The sequence below is a fragment of the Phyllopteryx taeniolatus genome, chromosome 2, assembly GCF_024500385.1.
Source record: "Phyllopteryx taeniolatus isolate TA_2022b chromosome 2, UOR_Ptae_1.2, whole genome shotgun sequence".
NCBI classification, from domain to species: Eukaryota; Metazoa; Chordata; class Actinopteri; order Syngnathiformes; family Syngnathidae; genus Phyllopteryx; species Phyllopteryx taeniolatus.
Window position 1 is genome coordinate 25,718,753 of NC_084503.1, and position 26,376 is coordinate 25,745,128.

General features: G+C 40.1%; 1 protein-coding gene across 2 annotated transcripts; it reads left to right on the top strand.

Annotated features, from left to right (window-relative positions):
- Window positions 1-48: 48 nt before the first annotated feature.
- lsm14ab (LSM14A mRNA processing body assembly factor b) lies at window positions 49-25,951 on the top strand. 2 transcript variants are annotated; one of them, XM_061765518.1, is made up of 10 exons: window positions 49-399; window positions 795-958; window positions 13,467-13,620; window positions 16,312-16,512; window positions 17,360-17,440; window positions 18,257-18,451; window positions 18,539-18,692; window positions 19,124-19,150; window positions 19,234-19,477; window positions 20,964-25,951. In XM_061765518.1, exons 1-10 carry the CDS (start codon window positions 276-278, stop codon window positions 20,985-20,987), a joined length of 1,368 nt encoding a protein of 455 aa, XP_061621502.1. In that variant the 5' UTR covers window positions 49-275; the 3' UTR covers window positions 20,988-25,951. The 2 variants fall into 2 exon arrangements, with proteins under 2 accessions (XP_061621502.1, XP_061621503.1); XM_061765519.1 differs by having other exon boundaries at window positions 54-399; window positions 16,324-16,512.
- The last annotated feature ends 425 nt before the right edge of the window (window positions 25,952-26,376 follow it).

A 26,376-nucleotide genomic window follows, 5' to 3' on the forward strand; every position in this document is an offset into this window, starting at 1 on the left:
ATTGAAAAAAAAGAGGAAGTGGTGGGTGCAATTTCAGAACCCACACAAACCTTTCCTCCCATAATCCTTTGCGGTGGGTGAAAATAACCAATACGGCCATGTCGTGTCGTAGATTTCAATTTGGGCACGGACGAGAGAAACTCACTTCCTAACTTATTTTCTCCGGCTAAATTCTCTTTAATTTGCAGCTCTGAGCTTCGTAATTTCGACGCCTCTTTTGAGAGAGAAGCATTTACAAGTCAAACTCGTGCGTTAGTGGTTGAACAGAGTTAAAAATGAGCGGAGGAGGAACACCGTATATCGGCAGCAAAATTAGCCTCATCTCCAAGGCCGAGATTCGCTATGAAGGAATTTTATACACCATTGACACTGAAAACTCCACCGTAGCCCTCGCTAAAGGTAAGCCCAGTCACAGAGAGGGTGCAATGTATTTGTGAAAGTCACCTAAACAGTGTATTTTGTCGACTTTTGTGAGGAACGATGACAGCGTTTTTCTCGCACTTAGCCAGCTAGCTCACGAGCTAACGTGTGCCCTTTGTTTATGTTGTGTTTGCGCTAGTTTGTGTGTACGTCTAAGTTAAAAAAATTAATAATAATATCACTTCAACTTTAAATGTAGTATCTTTGGTCTCCTGAAACACTTCGGAAGTAATTAAACGCGAAACAATGTAGGCTGTGTATTAATGCTGCATAACTGTTGAGCTTTCCCATTCTTTATGATGTCATGTGTCATATTCCTACTCCAAATGGCAACCAGTGGTATATGACGGATCATGCTCTATTTCTCCCAACAGTTCGCTCTTTTGGAACCGAAGACAGGCCCACTGAAAGGCCCGTTCCACCTCGTGATGAGGTGTTTGAGTACATAATCTTTCGGGGGAGCGATATCAAGGACTTGACCGTATGTGAGCCTCCTAAGGCAACCAGCAGCCTGCCCCAGGACCCGGCCATCGTTCAGGTGAGCCATTTTGACGGCATTCTTCTATGCATTTATTGAAAAAACACATGCGGTAGCAATCAAGTTGATGACTGTAGACATCGATGCCACAGCTTGTTTTTTGGAGGTGTGATGAAATCTCCAGACTTAGTCATCTCGCACAAGTAACTCAGTGCTTTGTGCCACATTAAGTCTCTGTAAAACTTGCTCAAATAGTGCCCCCTCATCTAAAAAATTTTTTGTCTTTCAAATAAACACCAGGTGATTCAACTTTAACTAAGAAGTGCTACACATTAATTAAAGGCCACATTTTTTTCCCTCCTCAGGGAGGGAGATTAAAATAAAATGTTGCTGCTAGGTGTTTGGAATTACCTTCAGCGTCTCAAATATCCATCCATCCATCCATCCATTTTCTGAGCCGCTTCTCCTCACTAGGGTCGCGGGCGCGCTGGAGCCTATCCCAGCTGTCATCGGGCAGGAGGCGGAGTACACCCTGAACTGGTTGCCAGCCAATCGCAGGGCACATCAAAACAAACAACCATTCGCACTCACAGTCATGCCTACGGGCAATTTAGAGTCTCCAATTAATGCATGTTTTTGGGATGTGGGAGGAAACCGGAGTGCCCGGAGAAAACCCACGCAGGCACGGGGAGAACATGCAAACTCCACACAGGCGGGGCCGGGGCTAGAACCCGGGTCCTCAGAACTGTGAGGCTGACGCTCTAACCAGTCATCCACCGTACCGCCGCGTCTCAAATAGTCATATAAAATAATAATTACCAAGTGAGTCATCAACTTCAACAAATAAGCACCACATCTCAAATAAATACCGCACAAATAACATTTGTTGTCACTAGGTGGTTGTGCTTACCTTGATTGTAACTCAAATAGAGCCCTCCTTTCTAATAGCTGCGGTACTTAAGAATTCCGTTAGATGGTCTTTCTACCATAACCATTTAGAGACACCTTAAATAAAGGTATTTTTTTTTCTGGGAATAAAATCACTTGTATCAAGGTATTTGTAATTACCTTTACTATGACTAATTGATGCAGTACTTTGGTTAATCGTCAGTCAGGTGCTCTATCCACCTTAAAGAAATAGACCTACACCTCAATTAAAGGTCCCATTTTCCCTCAAGGGATTTAAAAATAATAATAATAATAATTTGTTGACACTAGCTGGATGTAATGAGCTCTTTGCACATAATCTCCTGTGTTATCAAAATACGTCTGTCTTTTCCGGCTAGTAAAAATAGCATTATTCTACACGCCATGTTTCAGGGTTGGCACTGGGTCGTGAATCCTCTTAGCCAATGTAGCTAAACAGTAGGGCTGCACGGTATTTTGTTTGAGCATCGTCATTGCAATGTAAATGTGTGCAGTCGTCACATCGCAGGGTCTGCTGCGATGTTTGTGTACTGTAATATAATCAATAAATCAACTTTTATTAACACTCAGACTTCATAAAAAAACAACTGTGAATCAACTGTAATATTACAAGTGACCAACAGAGGGACCTGTTGAGACACGCTCAAGAGATTATTATACACCTGCTGCATTTCCAAGTTCACGCTTCAGAATGAAACTAGGCAGACGTGGCAGCTGCGTGAGGTGTGTTCAGGGACACTGTTTGTTCTTTTTAATATAGTACATAATTGTAAAAATTGATTACTAGGAAAACTTATTTGTATCAGTATGCTTTAGTTAAAACACTGTACGATCACGCTGTGATAATATGGAATTTATTTTGTTTTGTAATATAAGTATAAATTATTTTAATATAGTCAGCCAAGGCTGCGAGGAATGCAAAGTTATCAATGTCCTTTCACCATCGTTCCTGTCATACAGTGTTGCATGTTTTTGGTTGCACATTATGGACAAAACATTTGTTTTTCCTCATGTTTTTGACATTTTAGAGATAAAGTTGCTGCTTATGTGGACCGAATGGGTGGCAACAATGGGGAAATGAAATGCCAGTATTTTGAGGGTAATAGCCCATCAGCAACATATAAAAAAAAATGTATATTAAATAGTTTGATTTTGGACTGCTGAACTCAGTTCAAAAATTTGACTTATATACTACATACATGCAAATCAGTCACCTTTCGGCGAAATTCACAGTTTTGAACTCAAAATAGGCCATTTATGTGAATCGTATAGCGCCGATGAGTTTTTCCCTGGGGGGCGGTCGTCATCTCAAAATAAGTCACAGGAGTTGAGGAGACCAGAAAAGACACTTCCGCCGCTTCTGCTGCTAAGAAGTAAAGGTGCTTTTACTCTGTTACAATGATCTAAATGCAGCTCGCTACTTGCATCAATTATTGCTTATTTATCAACTATTTCATGCGCGAGACTTCGACTTCCGCATTGGGAACTGTTAACAATTTAAGCGCTAGTGGCGTTTGTCTCGTTCACCAATCAAGCGACACAAGAAAGTCACATGACCTCAGACGTCTTCTATTGGGCTTCCCGGGCATAGGTATTAAAACTAGATAAGCCAATCCAGCTGATTGTTGTGCCTACGTGGCGGCCATTTTGGGAAGGTCGTCGTTACCGTGAAGGCAACGGCGTGCTACTCTTGTTTACATTAGACGAACAAAAACAACAGTTTTCATGTATTGTAGTATTTGTCTGGCACGGTCTGTCCAAATGTGGATATTTATATAGCTTGAGAAAACACTGTGCAGTAAATTGCAAATGTATTTATTTTATTTTTTGGGTGCTATTTATGCAGTACTTGAGTAATTATTTCACTGTGTACTTTTTACTCTTAGTCAAGTAATTTTTTGGAGGACTACTTTTTAGTTTTACTTGAGCCACATTGGCAAGTAACAGGATTCTTACGAGACTACAATGTTTGGCTACTCTACCCACCCCTGGAGCGGACAGCCTCTTGCTATTCTTACGTTTAAGCAAAATTTTTGCTCATCAGATCAGCCAGTGTCGTATTAGTTGCACTGGTCTTTTTTATTTTCGCGTTGAGGGGCTACGGGTCGTGGTCCTTGCGGAACCGCGAAGCACACGTAACATCGGTGACGAGCTGATCCGCAAGTCCATCTTGTAATAATTGGGAAACGCGCCTACAATTATCTAATTAGTTTACGGATGTTAATGTTAACTGTATTAACCGACAGAGCGATGTTAGGGATTATGTCACAAATTGTCGGTGCACTATTTGCATATCTGTTGTTGACCAATGCTGGCCACTCATGCCAGAGTAGCATCTGCTCCATTTGCACACTGACTGAGGAGTATCTGCAACATTTGCACAATCTATCTGCAACATTTGCACAATCAACATTGTCCCAGACTATCGTACTACTCGCTTGAAGTCTCTGCGCCCTTTGCACAATGGACTATTGCAATATTAGTAATTTGAACTGCTCTAAGTGCTAGAGGACTCTGCATCTTTTTGCGCAATTGTAAAAAAAAAAAAAACAATAATAATAATGTACCGGCATTACCAGATAACTAGCAACCCTTTATTGCTCAGTGACTGTCTTTCTCAATGTCTTTATGTCTCAAAAGTGTTCTCTGTGAATTGACTGTCTGTTGTCGTACTAGAGCGGCTCCAATTACCGGAGACAAATTCCTTGTCTGTTTTTTGGACATACTTGGCAAATAAAGATGATTCTGATTCTGACAACACAGAATGAACTAGCTTCAAATTCAGAAATGGTCAATAAAAACAGAAAAATATTTTGCTTAATATTTTCCTGGAGGATGCATTTGGGATTAGCCTTTGTTAGTTGTTAATAGTGAAAAATAAAGTGAAACATAATGATTTTAGTCAAATTATTTTCCAGAATGAGAGTGCTTAAAGAGGAGGATGCTATTCATGGGGCACAGCTTGAAGCAAGCATCAGGTGCAGGTGGAGATGGGCCTGGCTCAAGTTGGAGGCCAGAACAAAAATGAGCCAAATTTAATTTTAATCTTAAATTTATAATCAACATGTACTTGAGCGGTGTAAATAAATGTTTTTCTACGTGAAGAAATTTTGTTTATTTTGTCTCTTTTGTACTCTTCCAGATTGCTTAATTTATGTTGAAATAAAAGAAATTCTCTGCGGGGACCTGGGGGATCCCCCCCCCCCCCCCCCAAATGTTTTTTTTTTTGGTCACCTTTTTCATGCCTTTGGTGTTTGCATGTCTGAAACTATGAACTGAACTGGTTCATTTTTGTAATGATGAACTGAACTTTGAACTAGCTAATGTAAAAAATGAATTTTCCCAACACTGATCCTGTATTATTTCACATCACAATATATATCACAGGTTTTAGAAAAATCGCAATAATTTTTTCCAATTATCTGCAGCCTGACTAAACAGTATAAAAATGTGATTAGGCACAACAGCACGTGTGCTAATGTGGCTAAACCTTTAGCCACACTTTAGCAAGTCCTCATCACTGGGAAGCCAATAAGCCTGAATGATGTGGGCCCAATAAAAACGACCTAGTCATCCATCAGGAGTAGGGCTGAACGATATGCAAAAATACTCTTTAAGGCTTGAAAAAGTATTTTTTTTTTCTTTGAGGAGCAGTTTTGCTAATCATTTGTTCATTTGAGGAGCAACTTGTTACCGTATTTTCACGACCACAAGGCGCACTTAAGTCTTAGATTTTCTCCCAAATGGAAGGGGCGCCTTATAATGTGGCGCGCCTTGTGTGCACCGAGTTCCAAAATCTGTAAATGTTGATGTGTGACTTTAATGAGCACTCCGCTTGACTGACTGGGAGCATTTCCTGCCGACACGCTGCTTATATAGAGGAAGGTGGACGTGACTGAGGACAGCATGCGGATGTAAATGGGAAAGGGTGCATGTGACAGAGGACGTTAAAGACACGCCCCCAGTAGGTATATAGTTCTGGTATGTGGATCAGTTTGGCGAAGGACCCCTGAAAATGGCACCTACGAAGAGACACTCTTACGAAGCGCAGTTTAAAGATCAACAAATCCATGGTTCGCAAGTGGAGGGAGCAGGAAAACCAGCTTCGCCAAGTGCAACTAAGACTGAGATGCAATGCCGGGCGAGTTACGCCATCATATGTGAATGGATTGTGGATGCCTGGGCTAAGGTGTCTGCTTTGACTGTTGTCCGAGCTTTCGCGAAAGCCGGCATCAATGTTGAACAGCCCCCCGGCAACGAGACTGACTCTGACAATGATGAGAGGGAACCCGGCGTGTTTGTTGGAGAACTTGCCCAGCTGTTCATTTCGGATACAGAAGATGACACAGGAGCCGCTGAGGCAGTTCTACACAGCGGTCATCGAATCAGTCTGTGTTCTTCCATCACAGTCTGGTTTGCTGCTGCTACAAAAAAGGACAAACTCCGACTGCAACGGACAATCAAAACTGCTGAAAGGATTGTCGGTACCCCCCTACCAACCCTTGAGGACTTGCACGCTGCCAGAACTAAGACAAGGGCGTGCAAAATCCTCTCAGACCCTCCACATCCCGGTCACCGGCTCTTCCAGCTCCTTCCCTCAGGTAGGCGCTACCGATCAATGCAAACTAGAACTAACAGACATTCCAACAGCTTCTTCCCTCTTGCAATCAACTTCTTAAACACCTAATCTACAATTCCATTACAACATGCTGCCAATTTTTTTACTTGTTGTCACATTTCTGTGGGGCCAATTATACATTACTCGTGCACTCACTGTAGTAGTCTCGCCACGCTGCACTATTTGCATATCTGTTGTTGACCAATACTGGCCACTCATGCTAGAGTAACATCTGCTCCATTTGCACACTGATTGAGGAGTATCTGCAACATTTGCACAATCAACATTGTCCCAGATTATCGCACTACTCGCTTGAAGTCTCTGCGCCCTTTGCACAATGGTCATTGCACCGGACTATTGCAATATTAGTCATTCGAACTGCTCTAAGTGCTAGAGGACTCTGCATCTTTTTGCACAATTGTCAAAAAAAAAAAGAAAAAAAATGTACCGGAATTACCAGATAACTAGCAACCCTTTATTGGTCAGTGACTGTTTTTCTCAATGTCTTTATGTCTCAAAAGTGTTCTCGGTCAATTGACTGACTGTTGTCGTACTAGAGCAGCTCCAACTACCGGAGACAAATTCCGTGTTTTTTGGACATACTTGGCAAATAAAGATGATTCTGATGAGGACTTTGATGGATTTGTGGATGAGGATTGATCAAAAAATAACGTGAGTACATTGTTAAATACTTCAAATAAAGTACAACCGTTTTTCTCCCGCTGCCTTTTTAAAAGCATTGTTTTAGCGTGCATGCATGCTACTGTATATTTTAAGCTAGCGTATGTTTTACTATGCCTGCGCCCAATAATATGGTGCACCTTATGTATGTGTTAAATACAGAAATAGACCCCGTAACTGAGACTGCGCCTTTTAATATGGTGCGCCCTATGGTCGTGAAAATATGGTAATTTTGAGGAGCAATTTTTTTGCCGGTTAATCGCACGGACCCGAAACAAGGGTTTTATTAAATAATGAATATACATATCCAGACCCTTTCTAAAAAATGTGAATATCATGGAAAATTGTATTTATATAATTCCATTCAAAAGTTTAACTTTCATAAATTATTGATTCCTTTTATTGATTCAATTTAAACAATTTCAATTGTTTATTTTTACATAATTTGGGCTTCCAGCTCATAAAACCCACGAAATCAGGAATTCAAAAAATTAGAATACTGTGGGGGGGAAATCATTTCCTTCAGTTTTTGTAGAGGAAAAAAACATAAATTGGAGTCACATTAAATCAATCAAAATATGGTACTTTCAAAACGATACGTTAATCTTCAATACTTGGTTGGGAATCCCTTTGCTTTAATCACTACCTTGATGCGCCATGGCATTGAGGCAATCAGCCTGTGGCATTGCCTGGGAGTTATGGAAGCCCATATTTCCTTGATGCTTGCTGTCAGTTCTTCACTGTTTTTGGGTCTGGTACCCCTCATTTTCCTCTTGATAATACCCCCATAGATTCTCAATGGGGTTTAGATCTGGCGAGTTGGCTGGCCAATAAAGCACTGTGATGGCATGGACATCAAAGGTGCTTCTGGCGGTATGGGCAGTGGCCAGGTCCTGCTGGAAGAATATATCTGCATCTCTATACAGATCCTCAGCAGAAGGAATCATGAAGTCCTCTAAAACATTATGGTAGACCTTGGATTTAAGAAAGCAGAGTTTGCCAACACCTGCACTGGACATTGCACCCCAAATCATGACTGACTGTGGCTATTTCACACTGGACCTCAAGCAGCTTTAGTTGTTTTTCACCAGTCTTCCACCAAACCCTTGGGCCTTTATTCCTGGATGAAAGGCACACTTTACTTTCATCGGAAAAGAGGACCTCGGACCACTGGCCAACTGGCCGCTCATTCTTCTCCTTGGCCCAGTTGAGACGCTTCCTACTTTGGCTCAGGCTCAGAAGTGACTTGACCCAAGGAACCTGACAGTAGACCATCTCCCGGATGCGTCTGAATGTGGTGGTTTTTGAAGCTGTGATTCCTGCCTCATTCCACTCTGTATGGATCTCTGCTAAATTCTTGAATCTTCTGTTTGATAATCTGCTGAAGCCCATCATCTCTTTTGGTGGTGCATCATCTCCTGCCACATTTTGTCCTTCCACTTTCCATTGATATCCTTGGAAACAGCACTCTGAACAGAAATCCTCTTTAGCTGTGAACATTTGTGGCTTACCCATCCAATGGAGGGTATCAACGATGGTCTTCTGGCCAGTTGTCAAGTCTGCAGCCTTCCCCATATTGAACCCACCTGAGACAGCGGAACCAAACTGAAGCAATTTAATGACACCTGGGGAGACCTGTGCAGGTGCTTTGAGTTTAGTCGATGATTAGTGTGTGACGCTCAGTTTAAAACATTTATGGCCTGCAAAATGTGGGCTGATTTCTTCGGAGTATTCTAATTTTTGGAATTCCTGATTTCATGGGTTTTATGGGCTGGAATCCCAAATTATGGAAAAATAAAAACTTGAAATTGTTTAAATTGTGTGCCTTGAATCTATAATTTATGAAAATGTAACGTTTTGAATGGAATAATGGAAATAAACGTTTCAATGATATTGAAATTTTTTGGAAAAATCTTTGTGTAACAGGTGTTGAGTGTAGCGCTGCAACTAAGGAATAGTTTAGTCTTCGAGTATCCTACTGGAAATTCAATCGATTATTTGTATAAACTATTTTTGCTTGGTTAATGAGCAATTATGACTACTAAAGAAAAGTAAGACCTTTCACTTATTAACGTAGGCCTATTTGGTTTCCCTTTTGATATAATCAAGTTTTTATTTCTTAAATTAACATTGTGCATAAAAGATAAGGCATTAGCCAGCCAGCTATTTTCCGTACCACTTAATCTCACTAGGGTCACGGGCGTGCTGGAGCCGATCCCAGCTCTGACTCTGGGCGAGAGGCGGGTACACCCTGAACTGGCCGCCAGCCAATCGCAGGGCACATATAGATGAACAACCATTCACACTCACATTCACACCTATGGGTAATTTGGAGTCTTCACTTAACCTACCATGTGTTTTTTGGGGGGGGGGGACTTGAATACCTGTACCACGCAGGCACGGGGGGAACATGCAAACTCCACACGGGAGGCCGGATTTGAAATCACGGAGGCATATGTACTAACCAGTCAACCAACATGCCACCAGTTAAGGCATTTATTAAAAAAAAAAAAAAAAACTTTGTGCATCTTCACTAAAGCAGCTAGCATTTTAGCATTTTGTGACATATTAATACATTGTTCATGGGTTGGGCATCATTTGAATTTGAACAATCCCGATTCCGGTTCCTCATTTCGATTGCGGTTACAAACAATTCTCGATTCCGATTCTTTTAGGGGGCTCGGTCAAAAAAGTTTGCATGGTTTAAATAAAGGGTGTCCAAATTATGAACACCAATTTTCTTAGCAGCCGGCAGCATAGAGTAAAATGAACATTTGACTCGGGGTTCTTTATAACCGATATCGATATCAAACCTATGAACTAAAAGGTAATGTGTGTGGAACTAACCCAATTGACTCCCTCAGTTTGGGCACACGACCCATTTCACTCTTATTCCTCTGTGGCCACATTTTCCATGTTTTTCACCTACTTGACTCAAAGTTTTTCCTCTTGGAGATCATCAGATGGTAGTATACTATACTGTCCATTTGTCACACAGTGAGTATACTGAGCAAAAGCACCTGTAAGTAATATTATGGTTGCGTACTGTACTTGTCACCATAATAATAAACAAAGCCACACACAGTGTTGGGAAAGTTCATTTTCTACGTAAACTAGTTCAAAGGTCAGTTCTCTTTTATTACAAATATTTATTAGTGATATACTTTTAACCTGACCCCATTCCCAGATGACGTTAAGAAATTTCCATCATATCAGTAGCAATAGTGAATATAGGAAATAGTTATATAGGGTTTACACGATCAGGATTTTTGGGGCCGATCACAGAGTTTAAAAAAACGATCAGAAGATGGAGCAATGTGTCTTATTTAAATGACTTGTTCATTTACTTTATATACTTGTACTTTATACTGAGTATCTTCAAAAGTATTCTCTATTCAGGTCATTTATTCTAATCAGTCAGGTCAAACCAACATTACAACATGATACAAATAATGGGTGCTAAATTATTGTAATTAAATTACTTCAGACACACCGAAACTTTAGAGGACAATTCGACAGAACGCTGGCATGTTTGCGTACAACCGTTAGTGCTAGCACTCGCTTGCTGGGCTAAATAACGTTTTGTTGCCTGCTTGCGAGCCGTATCGTATTAAAGGTACGTGAACATACCTCAAGCAATCCTTGAATTAGTCCTATCCCGAGCACCGGTGACCACCAGCACACGTTTTTCCCTATTTTGTTCTTATAATACACACTGCGCGATCCGTTGTTGTTGTCGTCACCATGGTAACGAGTGTACCAGGTCGCTTTTGAGTTGATAAAGATAAAAGCCCAGTGATCGTAAAAGATGGGATGTTGGTATCGGAATACAATATTTTATTGCAGTAGTCTGACATAGTGCAGTCGTGAAAGATCAAATTTGTTTTGTAGTCTGATCCAGGTGTTGTCTGTCCCACACCGCTGATGTGTTTTTTTAAATAAAATATAACTTTATTGGTTGTCAGATATTTACAGTTCTATGTGAAAAGACACACCAAGGCTAAAAATAAACTAGCTTTTGGGTTCAAATATGCTGTACACGATGGAAACGTGGAGTAAATGTCTTTTGCAGAGCGGATCGGCGAATTATGACATTAAAGCCGATCAGCATAAAATGCTAATTATCGGCCGATACCGATCAAGCCGATCAGATCTGTGCAAAGTCTACAAATATATAAATATTACGCAAGAGAAATCTAAACTATTGTGCATGCATAAACTGTCCAGTTCAATCTATCAGCAAGTTATTTGTTTGTTTGCAAAATAGTTGTTTTGACTGTCGATCTGATTTAATAGACTTTAAACCAAGGTTGAAGGCGGACTTGATAAAGATGAATTAATCTATAGACAGATTTCTGATGATGGCACATTGAAATCTCATATACTTTGATATATACTGACTAGTCTCCCCATTCCTACCACTGAAAACATCCCCATAGCATTATGCTGCCACCACCATGCTTCAATGTAGGGATGGTATTGGTCATGTGATGAGCGGTGCTTGGTTTCCTCCAAACTTGACGCCTGGCATTCACATCAAAGAGTTGAATCTTTGTCTCATCAGACCAGAGATTTTCATTCTCATGGTCTAAGAGTCTTTCAGGTACCTTTTGTCAAACTCCAGGCAGGCTGCCATGTGGCTTCCGTCTGCCCACTCTACAGGCCTGATTGGTGCAGAGATGGTTGTCCTTCTTTGAAGGTGCTCCCTTCTCCACAGAGAACTGCCAAACCTCTGATAGAAGGAGCATCGTGTTCTTGGTCACCTCCCTGACTAAGGCCCTTCTCCTCCGATTATTTAGTTTAGACAGGTGGCAAACTCTAGGAAGAGTACTGGTGGTTCAGAACATCTTCCATTTACGGATGATTGAGGCCACTGTACTCATTGGAACCTTAAAAGCAACAGAATTTTTTCTGTACCCTTCTCCAGATTTGTGCCTCGAGACAATCCTGTCTCGGAGGTCTACAGACAATTCCTTTGAAGTCATGCTTGGTTTGTGCTATGACATGCACCGTCACCTGTGGGACCTTATATAGACAGGTGTGTGCCTTTCCAAATCAATTGAATTTACCACAGGTGGACTTAAATTAAGCTGTAGGAACCTCCCAAGGATGATCAGTGGAAACATGATGCACCTGAGCTTAATTTTGAGCTTTGTGGCAGTGGCTGTGAATACTTGTGTACATGTGATTTCTTAGTTTTATATTTAATACATTTGCAAAAATGTATTAATTTTTATTGTTGGGTGTTGTGTGTACAATTTTGAGAGGAAAAAAAATAATTCCATTTTGGAATGAGGTTGTAACATAACAAAATGTGAAAAAGGTGAAGTGCTGTGAATACTTTCTGGATGCACTGTATAACGTTGACCAGGCGACGTGTATTTAGTTGATGTCGGACGAGGATATTTAAACACTAAGCTGACGGCGAACTGGTTCATTACAGTCGTCATTATAGGCTTCATTACTAGCCATGCTACAGTAGCGCCGTAGCTTTTGAATTGTTACTTAGCTGTCTAATAATTTTCTAATCATTCATAAAATGCAGGACATTGCAGTGAAGTCTGTTAAATGTGAATGTCACCGTAGTCTGACAGTAAACTAGCGATGAGAGCTCGTCATAACGAGACGTTTGCCAACAATTCCTAAAACATGAATATTTACATTGATAAAAACGTGACTGTCATGAGTATGAATCTCAATAATTATGCTCTCTTACATTTATGTACTTCTTGTCCATTCCGCCGTCTTGGAAGCAAGCTCTTTGCCTGTCAGTGACTGGTGGCCGTTGTGACTGAAATAGTGCCCTCTGCTCTAATAGATGCTGTACTTTGAATAACCATTTGGTGCATGGTCAACTTAAAAACAAACATGGCATTTTTTCCCCTAATGGGATTAGAATAAGATTACATTAACTTTACAATGACTGAAATATTTCCTTCAGTTATAATAGATGCTGTACTTTAAATAATTGGCAGGTGCATTGTCCACTTTCATGCGCCTACTTCAGATTCCTCCCTTTTCGCCCCAGGGAAAAAACTGACATGGGGTGCCATGAGGTGGTGGTTGTTACCTTGTCTTTGACAACCAATGCCACCATGTGTCACTGTAGATGTCATTAGTGCACCTTGCATCAACTGCAGAGCAAATGTGGCATCTGTAAAGTTGAAGGAGGAACTGTGGAACAATTCAACACTCACCCAAAAACGAGTAGCGATGTGGTTGACTGAAGCATATTAGAATAGTAATTTTAAAGCTTTGGTATTAAATTGAGTGAATAACACGTGTGACTTACTGTTAAAGTGCTATGTTTAAATTTGCCAATCCTTGTATTTCTGTTTGCAGTCATCCCTTGGCTCCAGCAGCAGCAGCGCGGCAGGCCCGTCATCATCATTCCAGTCTGCCGGCCCGTATGCTCCTTTCAACAGGGCCCCGGTGCAAACCTATGGCCAGTTTGGTGGCGCACCCTTGGGCGCTCCGCATTTTGGGGCACCCGGAAGTAAGATGTTTTAAGTGACATTTTAGTTATCCTAACTGACCTAGGAGTGTGAAAGTAAATTAATCTGGTGCTGTTACAGAAATGTAAAAACAGTGTCAATGTAATGAGTTGAATCACAGATAGAAAGAGAGGTTTATAAGTAAAATACATTACATTGGTGCTTTGAGATACGAGTGACCCAACATAGAAGTTTTTCGAGATGCAGGCCGTCAATCGGCTGAGTTTTTGCTTTGACTTGCGAGGCCAAACTTGAGATACGAGTGCTGTATAGCAGCAGGTGGCTCCACACACTTCACAGCAAGCAGTGGTTTGGCTGATGTGAGTACATATTCTTCATAAGACAGGGTTCAAGTTTTTTGATTGCTACTGCCAGTTGGAGTTCACTGTCAAACTAACCATAAAACAAAGAGAGTTACACTTTGTATTTGAAACGACCACATAGCCTCCATCAAGCATACAGTGGAAAACCCACAGCCACACAGACTAACAATTAACCTAACAAAAATAAAATGACAGCAGCCTAGGGTGTTTAAAACAATTTTAAGCTGTAGACACGAGAACCATTACGCCGGAGAAGTTGCGGAGATACGATGACGAAGAGTATTCTACAGAAGATGCAAGCCATTCACCCTAATGGAATGTGAAGGTTTACACACGAGCAGAGGCTTTAAGTCGGATATCATTATTAAAGAAGAGGGTGGGGGCAAATGTTGTTACTGTGTGTTTGTTCACTATACTGTACTGTGCAGCTTATTAAAATACATAAAACAAAGGTTTATAGAACAAAACCGCAAACGAGAGAAACAGAGACAGACAGCCTTCTGCAAAGAGCACACGCAGGTGGGCGGCGGGGGTAGATTGAGTGTGGGAAGAGACAGCGCATTTAAAGACACAGCACGCAAATGTACAACAGTGCGTGTGTGTCAGACTTTTGTCTTGATTACACGTCATAAAACCAGTTAATATCTTGACATTCTCTGTTTTTGTGACCATAACACGACTCGTTCGACACGAGTCATAACAGTGAAAAAGAACCCTACCGCAGTGGTTCTCAACTCTTGTCACCCAGGGACCAGCATATTCCATTTGTTGCCAAGTTGCAACCCACTTTTATACATGTGAAGAATAATACAGAACTGTTCTGTTTAAATATAGCCTCTGTCAACACATGCATAGTATTTGGTATTTTTAAACGACGTTTCAAATGAGTTTGATAGATTTACCACCAAAGGCATATTGCTCGCAATGATGTCCACTAGCCAGAGCGTAGTAAACTAATGGCTAAAGCACCAGGCAGCTACACTTCCTGTCACTTACCTAATATGTTAGATGTGGGAACATGCTAAACCTCTGTACTTATTCTAGCTGAAAAATCAAATAAAGAATACATGTAATTTTAACTAGTTGTCCGCGACCCACCCAGAATGGGTCTGCGACCCTCTTTTGGGTCCCGCCCCACCAGTTGAGAATCACTGAAGTCAAACGGACAAACTCTGGACTTCGCTCGTCCGTATAGCTGGAACAGTAAGAAAGTTAGCGTTAACATGTCATTAACAGTATTTTTATTAATTACAATAAGTTAGCACCCATTATTTCTGTCATGTTATAATGTTGATTTGACCAAATTTATGTCAGTGGCCAATCCTTGAATGCCCCATAAACATTGATGTTTAAACCTTTGTCTAAAATGCTAGAGAATAATTTGAGCTGGGACGGACGGGCTCCAGCACGCCTGCAACCCTTGAGAGAATTAGCTGTACAGAAAATTGACGGATGGATGGATACAGTACACGAGTATATACAATAAATGAACAAGTCATGTAAATAGACACATTGGTCCATCTTGTTATCGTTTTTTTTTTTTTTTTTTTTATATAAACTTGGTGATCGGCCCCAAAATCCTGATCGTGTAAAGCCTAGTTTTAACTGGACAATGATCCAAAACACAAGCAAATCAATGACAGAATGGCTTCAGAAGAAGAAGAAAAGTGATCTGGAGTGGCCCAGTCAAAGTCCAGACCTCAACCCAATTGAGATGCTGTAGCATGACCTCGGGAGCTATTTATACCAGACATCCCAGCAATCTTGCTGAACTGAAACAGTAAAGAGGAATGGTCCCAAATGTATCCTTCGTTGTGCACTTATCTGCAAATAATCCAAGGGTTCACTTACATTTTCCTCCCTGTCCTGTGAATGTTTACATTATGCTCAATAGAAATATGAAAACATAATTGTTTGTGGTATTAGTTTAAGCAGACTGATTGTTTATTATCGTGCTTTAGATGATCAGACTACATTTTATGACCAATTCATGCTGAAATTTAAGAAATGTTAAATGGTTCACATGCTTTTTCCTCCCACTGTCCAGTGATAAAAAAATTTTTGTCAACCATTAGTTTGAAAAAAAAATGTGACTCAAGAAGCAAAGCAGATTTATTTATATAACATATTTCATACACAAGGTAACTCAGTGTTTTTCATGCTTAGAAGCATTTAAAAGAAAGAAGGCACGCTCAGTATTCTGCCGTAGTTCCTAGTTTTTCATTGGATTGTTTTAGATTTACGGCCAAGTATATCTCAAACAAAAATTTACTAATTTATGGCTTTATAACTGCGTTAGCCTATGTTAGTGATAGACACAAAAAGACATTGAGCGGATCCCTATATTAAGGCCTTTGAAACTTATTATAGTTGTTTGCACAGGTCGCAGCAGTCCTCAGCTGGAGCCCCTTGCAAAGAGTTCCGCCCTGGATCAGGCCACACAGGCCCCCACCTCAGCTGCCCTGGCAGTGCCAGTCGGACAGAGGAGTCAGGCAGCAGCCCCAGCCCCTCGACCCGTTGGCGCCTCCGTTGGCAACCAGAAGCCACCGGACCTCCTGCTGCAGAGGAAGGGTGAGGACTAGAGCGTCAACGATTAATTGACAACTAATCAATTGACAACTAATCAATTATCAAATTAATTGATAATGATTTTTGATAATTGATTAATCGTTTACACATTAACTAAAATTGTAAATGGTAAATGGACTGCCCTTACATAGCGCTTTATCTACACCATCGCAGTGCCCAAAGCGCTTTACAAAGCCTCACATTCACACATGCACACATTCATCCACCAATGGGCGACCCCTGCCATGCAAGGCGCTGCCAGGCGCACTGGGAGCAAATTAGGGTTCAGTGTCTTGCCCAAGGACACATGGACATGCAGACAGTCATAGCTGGGATTCGAACCAATGACTCCTTCGGTCATTGGACGACCCGCTCTACCTACTGAGCCACAGCCGCCCAAATCCTCAGAATTTCAACCCTCTCTACAGCAAATATTAACAATTATACTTATTGCAATAATAAAGCAGAAAATATGAATGGTTATTATGATAAAGGGCATTTTGCTTCATCAAAATAAGAGTTTTGCAAACATCTTCTTTTACAATTGGAAAACAATTATCAACATTTTTGCATATTTTCTGACATGTTACAAACTAAGCCAGTAACTAACTCATCAGTTTGTGCATTTTCTGCACTGTCAATTTGAAATATCCTGTTTTTAAACAAAGGGATGGAAATATAAAGAAAAAATCTAATATGATCCATCAAAATAATTAGCAGATTAATCGATTATTAAAATAATTGTTACTTTTGCAGCCCTAGTGAGAACTGAAAACAGTACACTACACTTTAACCTGAGTCTTTAAAAGTTATCTTAAGTTTGTGAGTCTATTTTGTTGATGTGGTTTAGCTCCAGAGGTGCCGAAAGTGAGTCAAGGGGATCATGAGCATGCTGCTGTTGAAAACCGGGACCCCAACAGGCGTCAAGGAGGTATGTAGTTTGCATTTTTATATCAAACGTACACAATAAAATTAAACGTGAACAGTGTTGGACTTTGCGCTGTACTCCGTTATGTTCGCGACTTCCTGCTGTTCCACCTGTTGTGATTGCGACTTCCTTTATACCCCATGTTGTAGTCAAGACTTCTCTGTACAAACTCCAGTTATGGGCACAACTTCCCGCTATCCACCCTGTTGTGGTCATGATTTCCTGCTTTTGCCATTGTGGTGTTTTCTACTTTCTATCTACCCATGTTATGAGTGTGACTAGAGGTGAAAGAATTACATCAATTAATTATCAAATTAATCGGCAACTATTTTAATAATGACTAGTCATTTAGAGACCTTAAGTTAAAATTTACTCACTCCTCGGAATTTCAGCCTCTCAAGTCTCAACAGTAAATATTCTGAGACTTGCAGCCCCCCATGAAAGCGGGTTGATTGTATTTAATCAAAATTAGACATTTGCCAACATCTGCTTTTACCTTGGAGAAGCATGATAAAAAAACTGCCGATTTTCTGACATGCTACGGACCAAACTAGTAAGTGAATCATAATTTATTTGTGCATTTTCTACACTGTCATTTTTTTTGTTTGTTTTTTATCCGATTCATTGATTATTGCAAAAATAATTGACAGATTAATCAATTAAAGTAATTGTTAGTTGCAGCCCTAGTCATGACTGTTGTTACATACAAAATTGCCAAGTAATTCAATGCATTTTCAATATACTATTTAAAGACATACTAACTACATGCATTGTGTGCCAATGTGTATTGAAACTCACCCTTTAAATGTTGATTGACAGCTCAGTGCTACCTGTCAGCGGGCACCCAGCCAGTGCGGCGCGGGCGTGGACGGGGCAACCGCAGCAGGGGAAAAGTGAATGTGCGCCGGGATGGAATGATGAAGTTTGAGGAGGACTTTGATTTTGAGACGGCCAACGCTCAGTTCCACAAGGACGACATCGACAAGGAGCTGCAGACCAAGCTCAAGCTCAAAGGTGATGCGCACACTCAAACCAAGACACACTTATTGTCATTGGTGTTCTACCTTATTATTTTTTATTTTATTTTATTTTTTACTGCAGACGATAAGGTGGAAAAGACTTCTAATGGCGAAGAAGCCGACCCTGAACATCCGGGTGCTGAAGCACCAGCCGAGGAAGAGGAGGCAGTTATACCGCCCTGTTACTACGACAAGACCAAGTCTTTCTTTGACAACCTGTCCTGCAACGACTCAAAGTATTTACTACAACAATACTATCACTGTTACAATACAATCAATTAGCACAATATTAAAGCAATTAGCACAATATTAAAGCAACACAGCTCAACCTAAACATTTTTGACACTATTTTTCCCATAGGGAAAAAATGGAATGGAAATAATCTGTTGAAACTAGTCAAACTGTGGGCCTCATAAAAACTTTTGTAACTATACAGGTAACTTTATACCTAAAATAAAATTACTGGACCAATGGTGGTGTTTCATAATGCCCTAATTTATTGCTAGTTGTGAATTTTTTTTGTTTTTGTTTTTTTTGCATGAGCAACATTTCCAAAATGTATGACGACAGATGTTTTACTCTATTTTTATAACAAATACTAAAATGTGCTCAAATATTTACATTTTGTTTCATACACTCATACAATGTTCTGTTTTGTGTGTTTCAGTAAATCACATGATGGAGGATTTTCTAGGTGGGTGGCATTTTTAGTAGTTTTTCAGTGTTTTTTAACTGTACGGTGCTGCTAAACTGTGCTCGTTTTGTTTGGCGCGTCAGAGAGCGGAGATCGACCTGGGCAGAAGAGCGGCGGATGAATGCTGAGACGTTCGGCATCCCACTGAGGCACCATCGCGGCCGAGGAGGCTACCGCGGAGGCCGAGGCTACATGGGGCCCCGTGGGGGCCGGGGACGGCCGTCCGGCCGAGGCTCCTTCGGCCCTCCTCGAGGGGCGCCGCCCGGCTTCCGAGGCAGCTTCAGGGGCACCAGAGGAGGCCGCGAGTTCGCCGACTTTGAATATGCGGTAAATCTCTGGTTCAAGCACCTTAGGCAGCGGCAGGGGACACTTTGTTCAAATCTCTCAAATATGCTTTCAATAAAATAATAAATACACAAACAAATCTGACTATTAAGGTAGAATTACTGTTAAAAAAAAAAGTCTACATACGACTTGTATGAGAAATATTTGGCGAATTAATTTTAAATTTTGTCATAGAATTAAGTCATGAGGGGAAAATGTTGCAGTTTTACGAGAAGCACAAATAAGAGACAAATAGTGTAATTGTACAAGTATTTGTCATAACCAATTATTGAATATAAAATTCAAGTTTATTGTAATGTGATTTTTTGTTTTTTTCTCTCCATTTTCCCTTCCCCTGTATTGTGAAATACAAATTACCCCTATCAAAAATAACTTTTTCTTTTACTGTACTAACTAGACTTTACACCGATTTGATCGGGCTGATCGGTATCGGCCGATATTTAGCGTTTTATGCTGTTCGGCTGAACAGCTTTGTCGTAATCCGCCGTTGATCGGCTCCGCAAAAGACATTTACTCTGCGTCGCCGCTTGCACAGTATATTTGAATCCAAAAGCTAGTTTATTTTTAGCCGTGTCTTTTGACGTATTACTGTAAATATTTAAAGTTATTTAAAAAAAAAAAAAAAAAAAAAAAAAACGAAGGCAGGCAATGCGTAATGCCTGGCCGGATCAGACTACAAGACAAATTTGCTCTTTCACGATTGCACTGTCAGACCACTGCAATAAAATCTTGTATTCCGATACCACCGCATCCCGTTTTCTACGATCATTGGGCATTACGATCATCTTGTCAACTCAAATGCGACCGGATACACTCGTTACCGTGGCGACGACAAGAAGAGTGGAGCAAACTGGCTCGACTGTATTATAAGGACAAAATAAAGTAATTTAATTACAGTAAGTTAGAACCCATTATTTCTGTCATGTAATGTTGGTTTGACCTGACTGATTAAAATACACGATCTGACTATAGCAGTGATTTCCAACCTTTATGGAGCCAAGGAACATATTTTACAATTGAAAAATCTCACGGCACACCAACAAACAAAAATGTCACAAAAAGTTGATACATTACTGTATTTACTTCCTGCCATCTAATAGAGTCAGAATCATCTTTATTTGCCAAGTATGTCCAAAAAACACAAGGAATTTGTCTCCGGTAGTTGGAGCCGCTCTAGTACGACAACAGACAGTCAATTGACAGAGAACACTTTTGAAACATAGACAAAAAAATATTTACAATAGTCATATTGTAGAAAAAGTCAATATTACAGGGATTTAAAAATAAAAAAATTGCAATTCTACAAGAATTAAGTTGTAAAATGTGTCACTGTTTTGAGAATATAGTAGTAATAGCATGAGACAAATGTTGCTGTTTTGTGAATAAGATCTTATTACTAGGGGGGAAAAGTAAATTTTTCCCAAGAATAAAGTTGTAATATTCTGTTGTGGTTGTTTGTCTTTTCCAGAAGGACAACAAGGTGGCTGCATAGTCGCGCCCACTTGGACGCCAATGCCGACCAATCGTAGCTCTTTCAAAACATGTTTTGGGTCCCGACATTTGCCAGGAAAGAAGATGACGCAGCAGCGTGTCACCTCCATTTTCTTTTTCTTCAACGAATGACCAGTGGTGTAAATAAGCAGTCTGTTAGCACGCTGACTGTGCTTAGATAGCTTGATTTCTTCTTTTTTTTTTTTTTTTTTTTTTATTGGATTGACTTCCATTTTGAGCGTGACATCTTGTCAAGCGGGCCTGAAGGAAACCAAGTTTGAGCGCATCCAGCATGATCAAATGCGTGTAGAGAGAAGTCCACTATTAACTGTTTTTTCTCTTCTTCGGAGAGCGCTTTTAGTAGTTAGCCATCAGCCAAAAAGTTTGAAATCTTTTCCTCAGTCAACCTCCTTTACTCTAAATGGCTTCCCAAACAGCTTTCTGTGAAGCCTTTTGATTCATTTTTGTTTTTCTCCACCAAAAAGGGACAGCAACTGGATATGTGACATGAATGAGGTTTTTCAGTATTTTTAGCTCCACTTTGTATTTGGGGAGTGCCTTCAATGGGGGGCGGGGGGGGGATTTTCTACAGCTCTCCCTTTAATGTTGATGCTTTCTGGCAGATGTATGAATAAAAAGCACTACGAGGTGGTGAACTTGTTGCAAACGTGCCGTTAATGTTGCACACGTTAGCCCAATGCTGCATGATAGCTAATCCGTCGATTGGAAAACAGTCCAAAACAAATGGGAGAATCAACCATCAAGAACCATCCCGAACTAAGTTTTTGTAAGTCTGTTACTTCTTCTGGGCTTCTGGAACATTTTGAAAACTGAGTATTGTTAAAAATTTAGTTTATACATTAAAAGAAAATCAAGAGTATAACATCCTGATCCCTGTTGTCTATTAGAAATTAAATTTACTCTAATCCAAACTTGCTGTTGTCTGTTCGTGTGTGAGGTCTCACATTTTAAAAATCGTTAAAAGCGGTGTAGATGCAGTGAAGGCTGAAATTATTCATACCCCTGGCAAATTTTGACTTGGTTACTTCAAGCAAGTTTTTTCTGGTTTGGAAATAACATGGGCATCTGCCAGAAGATATTAAGACTGTGTACAAGAGGCGTCATTGTGGAAAAAATTATCAGCTTTTATCTACATTTTGAAGAAAAAGTGGCATTATTCATACCCTTCTCAATAATCAGTAAAAAAAAGCCTTTGGCTATTAGAGCAATCAAACAGTTCCTACAATTGCTGACCAGCTTTTTACATGTCTCCACTGATATTTTTGCCCATTCATCTTTAGCGATGAGCTCTAAATCTTTCCTTTTAGAGGAACTCTTAACCATCACCATGCTCTTTAGCACCCTCCACAGAATCTCAATTGGTTTCAAGTCAGGACTCTGGCTGGGCCAATCTAAAACGTTCGTTTTTGTCCGCTAACCATTTCTTCACCACTTTTGCAGTGGTTTAGGTTGTTCTAAACTGTCCACTGGTGCACAAGGCAAAATATCTCTGCAGACTGCCTGATGTTGTTTAGAATCTTGATGTAATTGTGCTTTTTCCATGGTGCTGTTCTGTGATTAGATTCCTTGGTCCATTGTCTGAAAAACAGCCCCAAAACATTCGGTTCCCACCACCTTGGGTTGGCAGTGGGGATCTTGTACTTAGGGTTGAAGGTATAGCCTCTTTTATGCCAAATAAAGGATACATCCTCGTGGCCAAACAGGTAAATTTTCGTTTTGTGTGACCATAAAACAGATGACTAGAAATCTATGTCCAAATGAGCATTTTGCAAAGGCCGAGCAGGCTTTAGAATGCCATATCTGGAGAAGTGGCATCCTCCTTGGTCTGTGGCTGTGGATCCCAGCAGTGTCAGTTGGGCACGCATTTTCCAGGGGTATGAATAATTTCTGGCTTGACTGTACATAAACTGATCGTTGGGCCAAATTTGGGCATTTTTCTTTGAGATCATAGTCAGCAACTCGGTCCATTTTTAATACCTACCGTTTTTTTTTTCCCCCTTTCAAAGTGAGAGACCCACACATGGGGGAAAAAAAATTGGGCAAGTGTTCTTACTGTTATAGTGTGTGGTGTATTCCAAATGACCAACGCAGCTGCACCAGGCTCACGCAACCACATCTCCAACAATCGCGAGTGACTCGTGGCAAGCCAAGATGAGCAGAAATATTTAAAAGTCGGAGTTTTATGGCCAACTAATTTTGAGTTGGTTTCCTGAAAAGTATAATACAAGAAAAAGTATTAAAGGGGGATTTAACAAGCATAAAGAGGCAAAAAATTATTTGAGTGTAAAATGTGACAAAAATGCAATTAGAATTTTTTAAGGGGGGGAAAATGTAATATAACAAGAAATTTTTTATTTGACTGTAATAAATTCTGAGAGGAATTAGCATAAACATGGACATAATGGGATCTGTTATGGTTATAAATTTGTTATAATTCAAGGATTATCTCATTCCCCATGGGATGAATAAATTATCTATCCAGCTATCTAAGCAGTTCGGTCAAAGTAGCACTGTCACTGAATGAAATATTACAACTGAATGTTACAGTGGCTTAACACATTTAGTTATACAGTGTTGTGAAAAAAGTATTAGACCCCCTTCTCAAATTCTTATTTTTGCCTAGTTTCCCCCCTTTGTTTAAGATCATCAAACAAATATAAATATCAAATGGAACCCAAGTGAACTTAAAAACTCTTCTTAAATGGCGATTTGATTTATTAAGGAAAAAAAAATATTCAAAGTTACCTGGTAACTAAAGGCCCCCTAAACTTCAGACCTCGTTGGGCCAGCCTCAGCAGCAAGAACTGGCAATGATTCTTTCTTGTCTCTGGAGATATTTTGGCCCATTCATTCTTCCAGATTTGTTTGAACGCAGCAAAAATGTAGGACTTTCGAGCATGAAGCGCCTTTTTAAGGTCATGCCACAGTATTTCAATCGGATTCAAGTCTGGACTTTGGCTAGGTCACTCCAAAACCTTCACTTTGTTGTTTTTTTTTTAAGCCTTTCAGAAGTTGACTTTGTGTGTTTTGGATTATTACTCTACTGCAGAACCCAAGTGCACTATTGCTTGAGGTCACAAACTGATGGCTGAACATTCTCCTTCAGGATTTTAATTTAAAGAGCAGAATTCATGGTTCCATCAATCACAGCAAGTTTTCCAGGTCCTGAAAGAGTAAGCGGCCCAAGGCCATCACACAACCACCACCATGTTTCACTGTTGGTATGATGTTTTTTTTCAGAAATTCTGTGTTGCATTGACACCAGATGTAACAAGACACATGCCTTCCAAAAAGCTCAACTTAAACCCCCTCAGTCCATTATAATATTCTCCCAAATGTCTTTGGAATCATTCAGATGTTTATTTGCCGAAGTAAGACAAGCCTTTGTTCTTTTTGATCAACAGTGGTTTCCACCTTGGAACGCTGCCATGGATGCCATTTTTGCCCAGTCTCTTCAATGTCTTGAACACTGACCTAAACTGAGGCCAGGGATGCCTGCAGTTTTTTTTAGAAATATCCTGAGTTCCTTTGTGGCCTCCTGGATGAGTCATTGCTGTCCTCGTGGGGTAATCTTTGTAGACCGCCCACTCTTGGGAATGTTCACCACTGTTCCATGTTTTCTCCGTTAGGTTAATGGCTCTGCGTATGGTTGGCTGGAATGCTAAAGCTTTAGAAATGGCTTTTGTAACCCTTTCCAGACTGATTTCAATTACTTTTATTTCTCAACTGTTGTGGAATTTCTTTGCATCGTGTCATTTTGTTGCAGCTTTTTGAGGTATTTTGTCAAGACAGATTCTGTTTAAATGATTTCTTGATTGAATGGGTCTGGAGGTAATCTGGCTTGGGCGTGATCTGTAAAAAGCAACCTAAAATTGTGGCTAGCCACAATTTATGATTTAACAAGGGTAAGGGATAATTACTTTTTCACACAGGGCCAGGTAACTGAATAGTTGTTTTCTTTAATAAATGAAATCACCTTTTTGAAAAATAATAGACAAATATAACCAAAGTGAACTTAAAATGCTATTTACATTTGTTTGATGTTGAACAAAGTGGGGAAAATATGCAAAAATCTAAGAATTTCAGAAAGGGGCCAATACTGCATTTAACTTAAGTGCAGTAAATTTTCCTTTAAAAGTTTTAGACCTTATTTTAAAAAATTAGATACAATTTTTATTCAACTTTCAACAAAGTGCAGTGCTTTTAAATTCAACCATTTTTAATTGTATATTTATATATACACAAAGTGCTGTGTTCATGCGCAAACTAGGAATAATGCTTTAGTGTATTTATTCTATATTACAATAATAGATATACTTTTTAGGAATTGGACCACTTTGGCCTTCTGTCCTACTGTATTTTAATTCTGTTTATGATGGTTGGTACTTGGAGTACGACGGCGTAGTGTCACCTAGTAATTTAAAGTCGTCATGATGCCCATTGTCATGGGATTAGCGTCGTCATGATATTCAAAGTAATATGGTGGGATTTAAACTCCTCAATTGACGAGAGAATCCGGAACTCGGACGTCTATGGCAGCATAAGGTCAACAGGTCGACTACGTGCACGTGAGAAGTGAATGTCAGGCGAATATCCAAACATGCGGCCAACTTTGTCACGCTCGTTTGGGTAAATTGCACTTTTGTTATGCAACTTGATTCAGAACACTGTGGCAAATGTGTGTATGCTAAGGTAACCAAGATTACAAACTGCTAAATGTCAAAATATTTTCAGTCTCCTTACACGGTCAGGGAACTGTAATGATCTTATCCGACATGAAAATACACTTGTTTTGAACATGGCGATATCTGAGCTATAGCTTCTTCGCCTGCTAATGAGTCCATCTGAAAGCCTGCAAAATAAACAGTGGATCCTGAGATTCACCTTGCACATAACCTAATAGGTTGAGTTGTGTAGCCTTCGAATAAACGGGTTTTGCTTCAATATGGAATAATTTTTTTTTTATTATTATTTAAAGCATTTTCAAATATTTTTTGAAACGCTGGAGTTCAAATATTTTGTGACTTGTTTATCCAACTGAAACCTTCCTGTTTTGCTTTTTAACCCGTCAGATCCATGACGGCAGAGAGAAGAATAGCAGAACCCCTGTTGTAGAATGAGGACTGGGGACCGTCTTGTGAAGCGACACTTCAGTGTCGGTTTCACAAATAAGGAAACATTTAACCTTTTGACACATCAACACAATGTTGTCATAAGCATCGCAACTTTGAAAAGAATATGCAGAAAACGGCACCTGTTGAGAAAGAAAGAATCACACAGACTTGGAGGAAATTGTCTCTCCTGTGTTTTCGAAAGAAGAAATGGCTGGTTGTGGCCAACTACAAGGCTGTCGTTAGCAGGCCATTCAA